Consider the following 13,658-nt stretch of genomic DNA (forward strand, 5'->3'; position numbering starts at 1 on the left):
TGGAAATCTTTACTGCACTGCAGTAATTGATGGCCTTATCTTGAGTATTAATAAAGTTAACCGCTTCCGTGCGGCAGGAATTTCAGCGCTGTGCTGAACATTCCAATCGCGGGTGTGGTCGTGACGGAACCATTCCGTCATCAGCACAGCTCAACCGTGACTGATGACGGAATGGTTCCGTCACCAGCATCGAAGGGGTTAAACATTTTCTAGAAGGAATGTAACATTTTCCAGTCTTTCAGTCAATCAATCTTACTTGAGATATCACATCATGGTTAGAGATTTTTCTTAGTTTTAAACAACAGATTTTTGTATTTTGAGGTCAATTTGCATTATACATATATACGTCTAAGAGTTGGTTGTAGCTTAATGACAGGTTCAGATTTGTGTCATTGGCTCAGATATTTTCAAATAGTGTGATGTTACCACCTCACTAAGAGAGTAGCCTTTTTTACATCTTACTGGGTTTATTGTGATGGAAAGCATTTTTGAGGATTGTAATATTCAGATACTCTTCACTGATTTTGGCCTTGCTGAGAATCTTGTATAGAACATGTCAGAAATGTAAATTAGGCTGCAGCAATGTCTTCATCATATAGAAACAAAACAACACCTCAAGATACTCCCTTGTTGTTAATACTGAGTATAACTCCAACTATTCTTAGTTGACATATTATAGAGCTATATTATATAACACATACCACATGTGTGTGATTTCTCATTCATTAAGTCGAGCCTGCGTGGCTGCGCACATGCGCAGTCTTGCTCGCGAGATTTAATGTTTTTGAGGAGCTTACACTAGCGGGCTTTAAGCCCCGCCTCTCTTTCCCATTGGCCGGCGTCACAGTTTATGCTAAACGGTGGCCAGCCCTTGGGAAAGAGCACTTGGTGAGGTACCGTTTTCTCTCTTTGAGCCGTCCCACTTGGACGGACTGCCCTGACTTCCTTCTGGCGTAAAAGGTTCCTTATCTTTATGGGGGTCAAACAGATGGCCCCATACAGATAATAAAAACCTTTTATGCCAGAGGAAAGAGAGAAAAGTATACAGGTTTTTATTTACATTTTCAGTCATGTGGCAAATGGTGTGAGTCATCAGCATAACGCTTCCAGCAATGGCAGGACAGCATACTGCACAAGAACAGGCAGCAGACAGTGGACCTGGGAAGCCACCCGTACCCCATATAGTACTGTACACGCTTAGCCAGTATGTTTTAAACTCCCACGGCTGAAAGATAAAATGTGATAAGGTTAAAAAACAATATGGAGGTTCCCGCTTAAAACGGTTGTGTTACTCGCCAAACTACTGCAAAAGTTGAAAGGCATGCAATTCTCACGACGCAAGTCCGGCACGTGCTTCTAATTACACCAGATGCTCACACCTTGACTGTCAACCTTTAAAGTTGAAAATCAATTTATTGACGGGGTGAAAGCCAACTACTCATTATCCGTGACAACGCCACACATACGTAAAGACAGAGCACAGCTCCATTGACTTATTGCTGGTCGGTCTCGTGAGGGCTCAGGCGCCCTGGAGTCAAAAGAACCAGTCAGGAAAAGGGACCCTCAGCGCACATGCGCAGACTCCATCTTCCCTGTCAGAAGTGTCACACTGTGCCGCAGCTCCGCTTTTCTTTGGATTTTCGCTGCTACGATTGGGCTACCTTTTGGCTTGTTTTGGGCTAGAGCAGTGCTCTAAAATCTGGCACGCCGGTGTCTGTCTCCTCGTTATGTGTCGAGCCCAGCGGTCTCCTCCATTCATCACTCGCCAGGCTTGCAGCGTCTGTCTACGGCCTAACGATGAGGAAAGTCTGGCGGGAAAAGGCCAAGGCTTGCAGGAAGGAGCTTGGTAGTTAAGAATAAAAGGTCAGAGCAACAGACGTAGGTATTGGGAGCCATAATCGAGTCCTCTTTTTAATATCCAGCGATTCTGTTAATTCCTACGTTTGAAAACATGTGCAATGTGATCTGGTCCTCTTATAAAGCACCGTAATGTCTTTAGGGAAGTACACTCTGAATTAAACTGCAAAACAAAGAGAGTGGTTAGGAAGCTGATGTTTAGAAGTGGGAATTTGTTGCTGACTGTAGGCCAGTTGGGGGGAGTGGGTCCCATTTGCGTAGTTTTTAAATCTTTCTTCACCTTTGTTCAGGAAAGTAAACGCACAAAAGTTTCCAAAATTATACTCTGCGCATACCTGAGAGACGGTGTTTTCTTTTTTCAGGGGTGAAAGAGGACGTGGTCGTGGATGCTTCGGTGCCAGGGGTGGCCTTTCTGCAGGGTGAGTTGTTGTCCTGCTTGGTTAATGCTTTTCACAGGGCTCCTTTTATTAGTGTCCTTAGTTGTTAACTCATGAAATGATTCTTATATCCCACACAGTGCGGTAATTTTCCACTGGACAGATTGCATTATTTTTTTTAACTTTTTGAACCTGCACTCGAATTTCCCGCTGTTTCTAATTCATACTCCTACTGCTTCATTAGTGCAGAATTTACCTGAGCATTCCAGCTTATGGTCTCCATTGTCTTACTGATCCCTAACTCCATGCGTATCTCTGGGGCGCTGCATCAAATATGGTGTCTTCAGCACTGTTCCCAATAACCTGCGCGCTCGCGCGCATTGAAGGCACCCCAAGCGCTCATTATTTAGCGCGCACTTCCTAAGACTGTTCGCGCCGCCGCTTTTAACATGCGAGCGGCGCGAAAACCCGTAATTTTCTGTTCGCGTTCACGTGCAAATGGCCCTTGCACTTGCTCTATTCCTTTCCTGCCAGTGCACCGCTGCGGGGCTGATTGTGGGCCATTGAGTTAGTATTCATATTAAGTGCAGCGCACACGGGCTGCAATTAATATGAATACTACCTCAATGGCCCTCAATCAGCCCCGCAGCGGTGCACTGTTAAGAAAAGACAAGCACTGGCGTTGCCAATAGGTCTCGCAGTAGGAAAGTTATAGCTATTGGTTTTCTAAATTACATTTTATATTTTTGTTTTGTGATTTACAATGCCAATACTTTAGCATATGTGACACTTTTAGTATTTGTAATGTCACATGTTTTGTATTGACTTGACTTGGATGTATTGATATTACAATTAACATTGCCTTTTATTTTTTATAAATAATTAATACTTAAATAAAAGTGATTGTAATTCTTAATGGCAATAGCTTAAACTTTTGATGAATGAGGTGAGAGGATCAAGCAGGTGAGAGGATCATGTGAGCGGGGCAGCCGGACGCGGTCTCACATGGAGAAGACGCTGGACCAATGCCGGGTAAAAAGCAAAAAAAAAAAAAGCACATCCAGTTGACGTGAGGACGTAAGGGTAAATTCCATCAGAAACTGTGCCTATAACGGCGGACATGATGTAATGTATAAATAAGCGTATGAAGAGAAGCAACATGTAAAGTGGCATAACGTGTAACATTGGGGTTATGCAAATTGTGATAAGGACTTTGAGAAGGCATTGCAATGAATACAGAAAAGGGGCTGTTGGAGCATATTTAAACATGCACAAAGTAAAAAGCCCCAGAGATTGGACAGTAGGGAAAAGATATAACGTAAGCCAGGCATTGGAATGATAGAATGCTATAAAGAAAGAATAAGGAGAAACAAGCGCGCGCTGGAGAAGCGTGAGCCTGGTGGGGGAGGGGGGGGCGCGTTGCGAGCGAGTGGGAGGAAAAGGGCCAAGCGCGCGCAAAGCAGCCACGAAATGAAATTAAAAGCTGCCGGGAAATGTTCTCGGCAAAGTGTGAAGCAGGGGGGAGCGGATCCCTTTAAAGTGAAGCCTCTCTGCATTTGTGCTGGCGGGTCCGATGCAATGATGCGAGGCAGGCGGCTCGTTCAGATGCCTGCAGGATAAAGACTTTCAGGTGGGGGCGTTAAATATTAGACTGCAGAAAATAAATTCCAACTAAATGTTCGTGCCCTTATGAAGATGAAATGCGTGGAATCCTTGAGACACTCTCCTAAGTGTTACGTTCAAACAATGAGCCGTTACTCCTTATCTGGGACGTAACTGGAGAATGTGAAGTGACTCAATACCGTTATGCCCACCTCTGAGAATAAATTAGCATACGGGTGGTATTGAGTAGCGCCTTCAATGTCTTGCATGAATCTACAATAATAATGCGTTGAAAAATACTTTCTTCAATTGCATTCTTGCATTCAACTAAAACATATGTTAGCCGGAGGCACAGTGCTGGTTGGCAGACAAACTGCTTTTCTACAGAGATGACCACATGCGGGATGTAATCCGTAGACGAGACTGATTTGGAGACGTCCCTGGAGCGCCTACTTGATGCAAACTCCAAGAGCACACATGGCGACGGCAGATAGTATCTGAAATCCGTGCGGAAAAGGCCCGGGAAACAGGCACAGGGACATCTGTGGGTCTGCCAGGCCAAGAATCGCAACAGGGCCAGACAGGCAGCATTTTCACAGCATTTGAACGAAGTGTGAATTGTCACAGAGAGAATGTGAAATGGAGTGGTTTGCGAGCAGTGGTGTGCGCCTGGGAGGCTATGGTGGGGGAAGAGGCTGGGCAGGCAGCAGGAAAGTGAAGGAAGATGGGAAGAGAGGGCGGTAGAGAGAAGAAATACAGGACGAAGCAGAGAAGGTGGAGGGGGTAAATGGAGAGGCAAAGAGTGCAGCAAGGGACGAGTGATGGAGAAAAGGAGAACAGACAGGGAGACGTGGGAGGGAGACAGTCTGCCCAGGAGCGAGACAGATAGAGAGAGGGAGGGAAGATACATTTAACGGAGCCGATGGCGCTCCACAGGAAAGAAAGCAGAACACCAGGTGTCGACAGACTTTAACACAATGATGGAGACCAAAAGGCGGCCAGGCTGTACAATGCTGTCACGTTTTGAAGGCATGAGTTTGGCCTGGGCTGGAAGCAAGGAGCACGGCGAGCAGGGAGCGGTCGTGAACAGGGATGTAATTAGAGGGGAGGAGGGGGGAGGAGAAGTGGAGAACTGAGGCCGAGCAACAGATGGCTTTAACGGCGGGCAGGGGAGGGGGCGGAGCGGGGAGAGCGAGAGCGGCATGTGGGTGTGAAGAAGCCGGGCCTTTGAAGTGAAGCTAAGCTTCACTTCAAAGGTGTCGGAGGAATGCGGGCGGCTGTGCACGCGCTTTTAAGCTCAATGCACATGCGCATTGAGCTTAAAAGTCACGGGCACTGCAAGGAATCGCCACGATTCCTTGCTTGTTAGTTAAAGCGTGGTTAGGCCGCAATAGGCTCGCAAGCTCGATGCGCATGCGCATCGACAGGCGAGACCTAAAAAACTGAGTTTCAAACACGACGTGTGCTTTAGCACACGCGGTGTTTTGACACTGTGATTTTCTTTTCTTAACATTGCACATATGCGGGGCTGATTGTGGGCCATTGAGTTAGTATTCATATTAATTGCAGCCCGTGTGCGCTGCAAATTAATATGAATACAGACGCTGAAGAGAAAGGGAGGAGAGGCGCCTGTCGGACAGAGGCTCAGAGAGGAAGAGGGCGGCGGATCCGAGCAGGGGAAGAGAGGCCGGAGCGGGAGGGGCATAGCTGCCAGTTTCATAATTTCAGTGCAATTATGAGTGCTATTTCAAGGACTATGAGTGACAATTTCTCGTGAGGAAAATCAAGCAATGAAGACAAGGGAAACATTAAAATATTAGAAATTACAACGGAGAGTGAGGCTGAGGCACGCACAGATAACAGTTAGGCTGTATTTCATTATGTAAAGACTCGTTTAGGAGCCTCAATTCCAATAAAAATCATTACCCCGAGCTGGGTGGCCGACCCCAATCGGTGAGCGTTGCCCCTACCTGCCCAGCAACAGGCACCAGATCACATCAGCTGCTGCAGTCCTCAACAGAATGGTGACATACCAAAAAATAGATCACTTTACACCACAAAGACCATGCAACTGAAAGAGACCAAGACAGCGATAAAAACAGCCATTTATCAAGTTAGGCACAAAAGAACCTCATACAGGATGGCAAATGTTACGGAAAAAGGAAACACAATAGTATAAAAAAGATCCATCCATATGTGCTGAGAGAAAGAACCCGGGCAAAAGTAGCAAGAGCAGCCAGATATATGGCAACTACCTACTCACGTCCAGCAGAGGCATTCTGCCCCAGAGCGAATGGAGAGAGAAAGATGCTGAAGGCAAGAAATCATCATGTGCCCTATTCCATGATGGTGCATTCATGCCATTATTAGACCAATTGCAGGCAGACTGTGATTTGTCAGTGGGACATTACTTGTTCCACAGTAGGATGTTGGTGGAACTGGGACGGCAATTGCGCATCACCAACACAGAGCCGGCACAACATATGTTAAGTACATACACTTCAAACCATGGGCGGCGGCTGCCAACTCATCACCGCAGGACCCCTTACTGCCGACCCTCTGGAGCTGGGAAAGAGACATAGGTCAGTAGGCTGACTCATAAGGAATGGGAGAGGGGTCTCCAGTTTGCACGCACATTGTCACAAAATGCTAAATACCAATACATCCAAAATAACATTCTACACAAAGCTTATCTCATGCCGACGAGGCTACATAGGGTGTTTGGATGAAGGCTCGTCTGGTGTACCCACTCCCTCCGCAAGATGGGCCTTTGCACAATACCCACCCAGGACTGTCCACAACAAGTCTCCCCCACCTTGCGATTCATACATGGGCCTGTGCCCCCTGCACCCATCAGAAGAGCATGTGTTAGAAGTAAAGTGTGGGGGCAGGACAGTCAAATAAAACGGAGTTGGGAGAGACACCAAGACAAGAGGCAGATGTTTCCAGAGCCCAGACTGCGTCATGTTTCCTCTCGTTGGGAATGTGTGAAGAAGCGTTGGGATTAATTGGGAAGGCTAACCCCTCCCACCTTAACTTATTGCAGTGTTTATACAGCGTTCTCAACAGTGTGCGTTGTGACAGGAGCCAAGGAGTTGTCTTCTTGCAACACAACAATACGTCGAATATAAGAGACATGCAAGACACACTGCCTCAAATAATTATGCTAGCACAGACAGACACATAACACACTCTGAGGCATTCACACGGAGAAACATCACACATAAACAAAGATACAAATATGCATGCACATATGTAAACACTTGGGGGCAGATGTATCAACCGTTTTGCCACTCGCAAAGGCCGAAATTCGCAAATGGTTGTTTAGCATTTTTTTTAATGTAACAAACAATCGCAAATTAAGAAATCGCAAAAATTTGAGATTCCTTAATTTGCCATAGCATTTAAGGAATCGCAAATTTTGCGATTCCTTAAATGCTATGTATGATGCATTTTTCTTTTGCGAATTTGTGTTAAGGAATCGCAAATTACCCCCAACTTGTAGTTGATGGTAATTTACGAAGTATGTATGTATGTATGTATGTATAAACCATTTTATAGCGCGCTCCGTTACTTGAGAGTATCCTGGCGCGATAAGGGAAAAACAGAACAGCAGGAGGGCATTTTAAATTGTACTCATGAATAAGTGTGTTTTTAGATTTTTCTTAAATAGGGCCACGGTTTGCGTAGAACGCAAGTGGAGAGGGAGAGCGTTCCAGGCCCGAGCCACGGTCACAGAGATCGATTGACCACCGAGCCTGGCTCGTTTAAAACGGGGAAGAGACAATTTGAACAGAGTGGATTATCTAAGGGTACGAGCGGGGGTATACCAAGTGAATCTCTTTCTTAGATAGTGGGGGCCTTGATCATGAATAGCTCTGAACGCAAGCACCAGAGACTTGAACAGAATGCGCTGCGCTGCGCAACAGGAAGCCAATGGAGGGTGCGCATCTCAGTGCGTACACTCTTCCATCTAGGGATGTTGAGTAGCAGACGGACAGCCGCATTCTGAATGATTTGCAAGCGTTTCACCAGGTAGGCCGGAATGCCACTGAACAGTGCATTCGCGTAGTCCAGCCTTGCCAGTATGAGAGCCCGAGCAACTGTCTCCTTAGCCTCCCTAGGGAGCAGTGGGAAAAATTTGCGGAGCATTCTCAGCGTGGCAAAGCAGGTGCCTGTCAATTTTTTAATATGGTCCTCAAATCTAAGATCCTCTGCAAACCAGATGCCAAGGTTTTTTGCCGGTCTCCCCATCTCTTTCGGGCTAGGAATGTTGGGGGGCCACAATGTGTTCTTAAACGAGGAGGGAAAGGAACCATAAAAAAGCACCTCGGATTTGTCCTCATTGCATTTCAGCTGGGCCTGGGTAAGCCAGCGAAATACAGAGGACAAACACCGATGCACTGCCGATACATCCAGATTGTTGTCTTGCCAGGTAAACAGCAGTTGGGTGTCATCTGCATACCCTATAATCTTAGCCCCATACTGTTCCGCTAGATAAACCAGGGGGGTGATGTAAACATTAAACAGTAGGGGACTAAGAGTGGATCCCTGGGGGACCCCCGTGAGAAGTGGTTTGGGCTCAGATGCATATGGGGGCATCCAAACCTGCTGAGACCTGTCGGAAAGGAAAGAAGACAGCCAGGCCAGCACAACTCCCCCAATACCAATAGCAGACAGCCTGGCGAGAAGAAGCTCATAGGGAACGGTATCGAACGCGGCAGAGAGGTCCAATAAAATTAGGACCGCTCTGCCGCCTCCGTCTAGACAGTCCCGAATCGCCTCAGTCATCTCCACCAGTGCTGTCTCAGTGCTATATGCGGCCCTGAAGCCCGATTGGGCAGGGTGGAGGGCATTGGAGGTTTCTACGAAGTTCTCCAATTGTTGAAAAACCACTTTCTCACAGATTTTCGTGAGTGCTGGCAAAAGGGATATGGGACGATAGTTCCCGGGGACCGTAGCGTCCAGTCCTGGTTTTTTCAGGAGCGGCAAGAGTTTGGCTCGTTTCCAGCCTAGAGGCACCTCACCTGAGGCCAGGGAGAGATTCACTATCTGCGTGATCTCGGTGCAGACCGTTTCTGCCACTTCCGAAAGCACACGGGCTGGGCACGGATCGGCGGGAGAGCCAGATTTCAGGGATTGAAGGAGAGGCAGAATAACGCACTCACCAACTTGCACAAAGTTCGAAAGCTGTTGTCCAGAACCAGGACATAGTGTGGAACACATGTCGGCCACTGAGCCGTCAGCGGGCAAAGCCGCTAGTAGGTCCTGCTGGATCTTCGCTATTTTGCTGATGAAAAAGGTGGATAGATCCTCGCACCATTGCGCAGAGGATGGGAGAGTAGCTGCATCAGCAACCGGCGTGACAAAGCTTTTGACAATAGCGAAGATCTCTCTGCTATTGTTATCTGCTTTCGCAATACGCCCTGCGTAATAGTTCCCTTTCGCTACCTTAATGGAAGTCCTCAACAAATGCACAAATTTGCATTTTTTAAGGTGGCATGTGACGCACACACATGCCCATGGGGCATGTATGTGCGCCATATGCACACACATGTTCATTTCAGGGATGCAGCAGGGTGTCTTTCAGACACCTCTGCACCCTTGAAATAATTCTTAAATTGTGATTAGCAAATTGCAAACTCGCAATTTGAGAATTAGTTCAAAATCATTCCTATGGGCCTCCTGGCCCATAGGAATGCATGGGGAATTATTCCTTATTTGCGAATTCGCAAAATGCGAATTCGCAAATAAGGAGGTGTAAGGAATCGCAAAAAAATAGCGATTTTTTTAATACTTTCCATTTTGCAATTTCTAAATACCGATTCCTTAAAAATCGCTATTTAGGAATCGCAAAATTGAATCTTGATACATCTGCCCCTAAGCTACATAAACAGGAGTATATCACACGCACACATACAAGCTAGCACCCACCTGTACTGACACAGACACAAACAAATAACCAAACATGGACGCACACCACACGCACAAAGAAATACATTGACTCAAAAAGTAACATACACTCATAGAAATACAAATGCACACATGGACACAAACCCATACCAAGACGCACACACACTTGCGCAGCCACATGTACATGGGCACACACCATATGCAAAGAAACACACATAATAACACAGCCACACATACACGGGCACACACTATACACAAAGACACTCTCCCACGCACATTCACATATACGCGCGCACTCGATGTTGGCAGTTATTCAAGTTAAATACAAGACCCAGTAAATTGAAGCAGATTATGCTTTTTGATAAAAAAAATGACGATGAAACAAAAAGTTTATGTTGGATAATGGTTGAACGGTAAGCCAATGGAAAATGAAGTACACACCACCCCTTGTCTGTATCCCCTTGAGTCATTGTGGACGCAACAAAGGGACAGGTTATGGCAGGACGAAGATCCCACATACGAGTGTCAAATGCGCTATTTGGAAGTGATGGTGGGGGTGTGCAATTAAAGTGTGTGTGGCGCAGTATTAGCTGAGCTCATTTGGTTCTGGAAAAGGTGCTGAAAAAAGAGCCCTTGTAAATGCATGCAGGGTCATCTTTACAGGGTACCCTGTGTACACAGCTTCTCTCCTTAAGAGAACAGACATTCTTCCTTACAAATGGGGGCCAGTGGTTGGTGTGCAGTGAAAGGAGCGGCCTTCCTTCAGAGTGAAGCCAGGATGGCTGCACTCGGTTGTGTAAGGCAGCGCAGAAGAAACGAACCGTGTAAATAAGATGCATGCGTGGAACATGTTTAAAGGGTACCATTTGAAGAAGGGGTTATCTCCTTAAGGGCAGACCCCTTAGCAAATAGAGCCCAGTGGTCAGGCCTTTCTTCAGAGTGGGTACGGGCTAGGGCCCTCAGTTGTTGTGTAAAGCAGGGCTAAAGTAAGGAACTTTGTACATGTGTGCCAGGGATGTGTTTTCGGGCTACCCTGTGGACACGGAATCTCTCCTTAGGAATATGTCATTCTTTACCCAATAATATCTAGTTGTCGGTGCACAGTGAAAGGCGTGGCCTCCCTTCAGTGTGAGGCGCAGATGCTTGTGTAAAGCAATACTGAAGAAAGTGTTTACGGGGTCCCCTCTCTCCTTAAAGCAAATGTTTTTCATTTTTGGGGTACATTCACCTCCCAACAGACTCCCACACATACAAATGCCTTGCAATACACCACACTCTTCTCCGTGGGCATACTTCAACAAGTGCTTCGAAGCGGCAGTCTGTCACAAGGTGGCCCTTTGCCAGTGCTTAAATTGTCACTAAAGAGGTGCCAGGGCTCTTATTAGGCGGCAGATTTTTATAAAATGTTCGTTGTTTGCCTTCCTAATAAACAGCATAGTATGTGACTTGCAACTCATACATACATCCGCTTCCAGACGTGCCTTTAATGCACATCCATATGTACCCCCAATGGCCATATCTACCTTGTCAGCACTCGTGTTTATTTTACTTTCAAAGGCAATTTCCCCCGTAATGCACATGTACCCAGACAGCTGCAGTTCCTTATTGTTTGTGGGTTACCTACAGCCGCTTTGCAACTGATTAATTTGTAAGAAAACAGGCACCACAGCTTTTATCATATGGCAAGCTTTACACAAAAATGTTTTTCAGGAATAACTTGCATAAAATCGTTCAAATAAGTTTTTTTATTTATTTACCACACCTGTCCTCTGCACAATACTGTAACATCACGTTACGTTTCCATTTTAAAACGCTACAACTTGCACTATAGCCTAAAGTGCCTGCAAATTGTAAGGCACCTTTCTGAATATCTCTTCCTGCATGTACTGACATCACAACTTTGCCCTAACACTTTGGTGGATCCCTGCTGTTGGTTCTCCTGATCTAGTGAGTTATTTTCCATCTTCTCTACAACTGGATCTAAGGACTTCATTGTATCTGCCTTCAGCTTTTTTCCTAGGAGTTTTTTTCTGGACGCACTGTCACGTTGTTCCAAGACTTTTCCTCAAGGAGGATCCTACAAGGGAGTAGCCAGCAAGTGAATAGATTCCTACTTTGCACCATAATCTGCGACTTTTCTGCTAGGATGTCACCCCACCCAAAGTCAGCGCCCGGTGCGAATGCACCGCCCTAGAGCCACCTTGCTCAAGGGTCCTGTGACCTCTGTGACAGAATCACTGTCACTCTATGGTGCGCTGCTTCATAGGCCTGCCTGCAAGACTGGAGGTGAACTTCGGTATGGATTGTGGTTGACAGGCCTTTACGTTTAACCCATAGTTGCCACCATTAGGGTACGCATGATGGTGCAAAGACACCAGGGCTTCTAAGGTATAGCAAGGGAATATGCTCCCTCAGGAGAGTGGTCTGGTGGACTGGTCATGAAGGCTGAACCTGGTTCCCCAGTTCCAAACTCGGCAGCTTTGACCATAGTGCCACATCCTCTCCTCCACTGAACACCATACTGCTCCACTGAGAGACACTCGCACTGCCTTCAGCTACAACCCAATTGTGGCCCGCTATAAACTTCTGGATGCAACAAAATTCAAATTACGCATTAGACGAGAGTAATATGCTGCCTAAAGAAAAGTTACAAAATCATGGAGAAAGTAAATACTCATAAGGAATGCAAGTTTCAGTAAAGCATGTGAAATGTTAGCAGGAACAACATGGTTACCTTGACGCTTTTACATTAATTGTTCAGATATCAGTGAGTGCTTTTGCCAGCGGCAGAGCAGAAGTGGACACTGTCCTTGTCTTCTCTGGGCAAGAAGGAAGAGACAGAGTCCTTTTCCTTCTCTACCCGCCCCGCCCCGAACTGTCATGAATGCCGAGCCAGATCTGTGGGCCTTGGCTATTTCTGCCATCCTGAGACACATGTTTAAAATAAAAAATCTGGGGAATAGAATCTATCACATTAAAGAAGTAGACTCACAGGAAGGCTGGTTGGGGCACTGCTAATTGATCTGTTAAATTCTGGCCTGCCTGCTCAGTGCTGTTCATGAATATTATATCTCTGACGCATAGCATTTTAAATTTGAAGGCACAGTTGCATGCTCTCATATGTTAGACAATTTTAGCGTGCTGGTGCTGCCTCATTGGCAGTGTACCTCAATTGCAGTATTGTCAGAGGGCTGCTAGAATAGGGGACTAATGCATTTTAATGCGGTGATGCGGACACTAGCATTAAAATGTGTTCGTCAAAAGCCTGATGCGGCCCTACCCTAACCCAGCCCTGAAACTGCGAAAAGTAAAATTATAATAACGTTATTATAATTTTATTTTTCCTGCTCAAAGAGAGCATTGTTTAAAGTTTTCATGTTAATCACAGTGCCCATCATGAGCTGAAATCAACATAAAAACTTGAACAAATGCACACAATCACCCTGCAGCCCAGCTCTATTAAGAAAAGAAATGCAGCAACATAGCTGCTAAGGTTTCAAATTGATATGAGGGACGGTTTCAAACCTGCCTTAAAACCGTTCACGAGTATCTGTATGTGAGGAAATGCACAGTCCTTTCACTTTATTAAGCAAACGTTTGGAGTGATATTTAGCGCTGCGCCCACGCGCGCGCCTGGTTACTGGCGCACACAGCCTAGGTTGCAGCCCACATAGACCTTACACTGCCGCGCACAGAGGAAAAAAATTAGAGGGAACATTGGTCTTCAGTCTCTTTTTAAGTCTCATAGCTTACTGTTACCTTACCGATAAAGAAGAGAAGCTTGAAAACGTGTAATTCGCTTTACATATACCTTGTTCTCTCTCAGGCGCGCAAGCACAGACAGACACACTGACTTGTTGCTTACTCCACGCCGGAGTGTCTCTCAGAAGTTCAAACAGGTGCACCGCC

General features: G+C 46.1%; 1 protein-coding gene across 2 annotated transcripts in view; it reads left to right on the top strand.

Moving 5' to 3' along the window:
- SPMAP2L (sperm microtubule associated protein 2 like) overlaps positions 1-13,658 on the top strand; it is a 928,058-nt gene that overhangs the window by 440,377 nt on the left and 474,023 nt on the right. For both annotated transcript variants that reach the window (XR_013607593.1, XM_078677574.1), the window contains exon 5: positions 2,220-2,276. Coding sequence is in view for 1 of the 2 variants with exons in the window: in XM_078677574.1 (XP_078533700.1) it covers positions 2,220-2,276 (57 nt within the window). In the remaining variant the exon portion in view is untranslated. The remainder of the gene's footprint in view (positions 1-2,219; positions 2,277-13,658) is intronic.

Source organism: Lissotriton helveticus, chromosome 2_1 (assembly GCF_964261635.1).
Source record: "Lissotriton helveticus chromosome 2_1, aLisHel1.1, whole genome shotgun sequence".
NCBI lineage: Eukaryota > Metazoa > Chordata > Amphibia > Caudata > Salamandridae > Lissotriton > Lissotriton helveticus.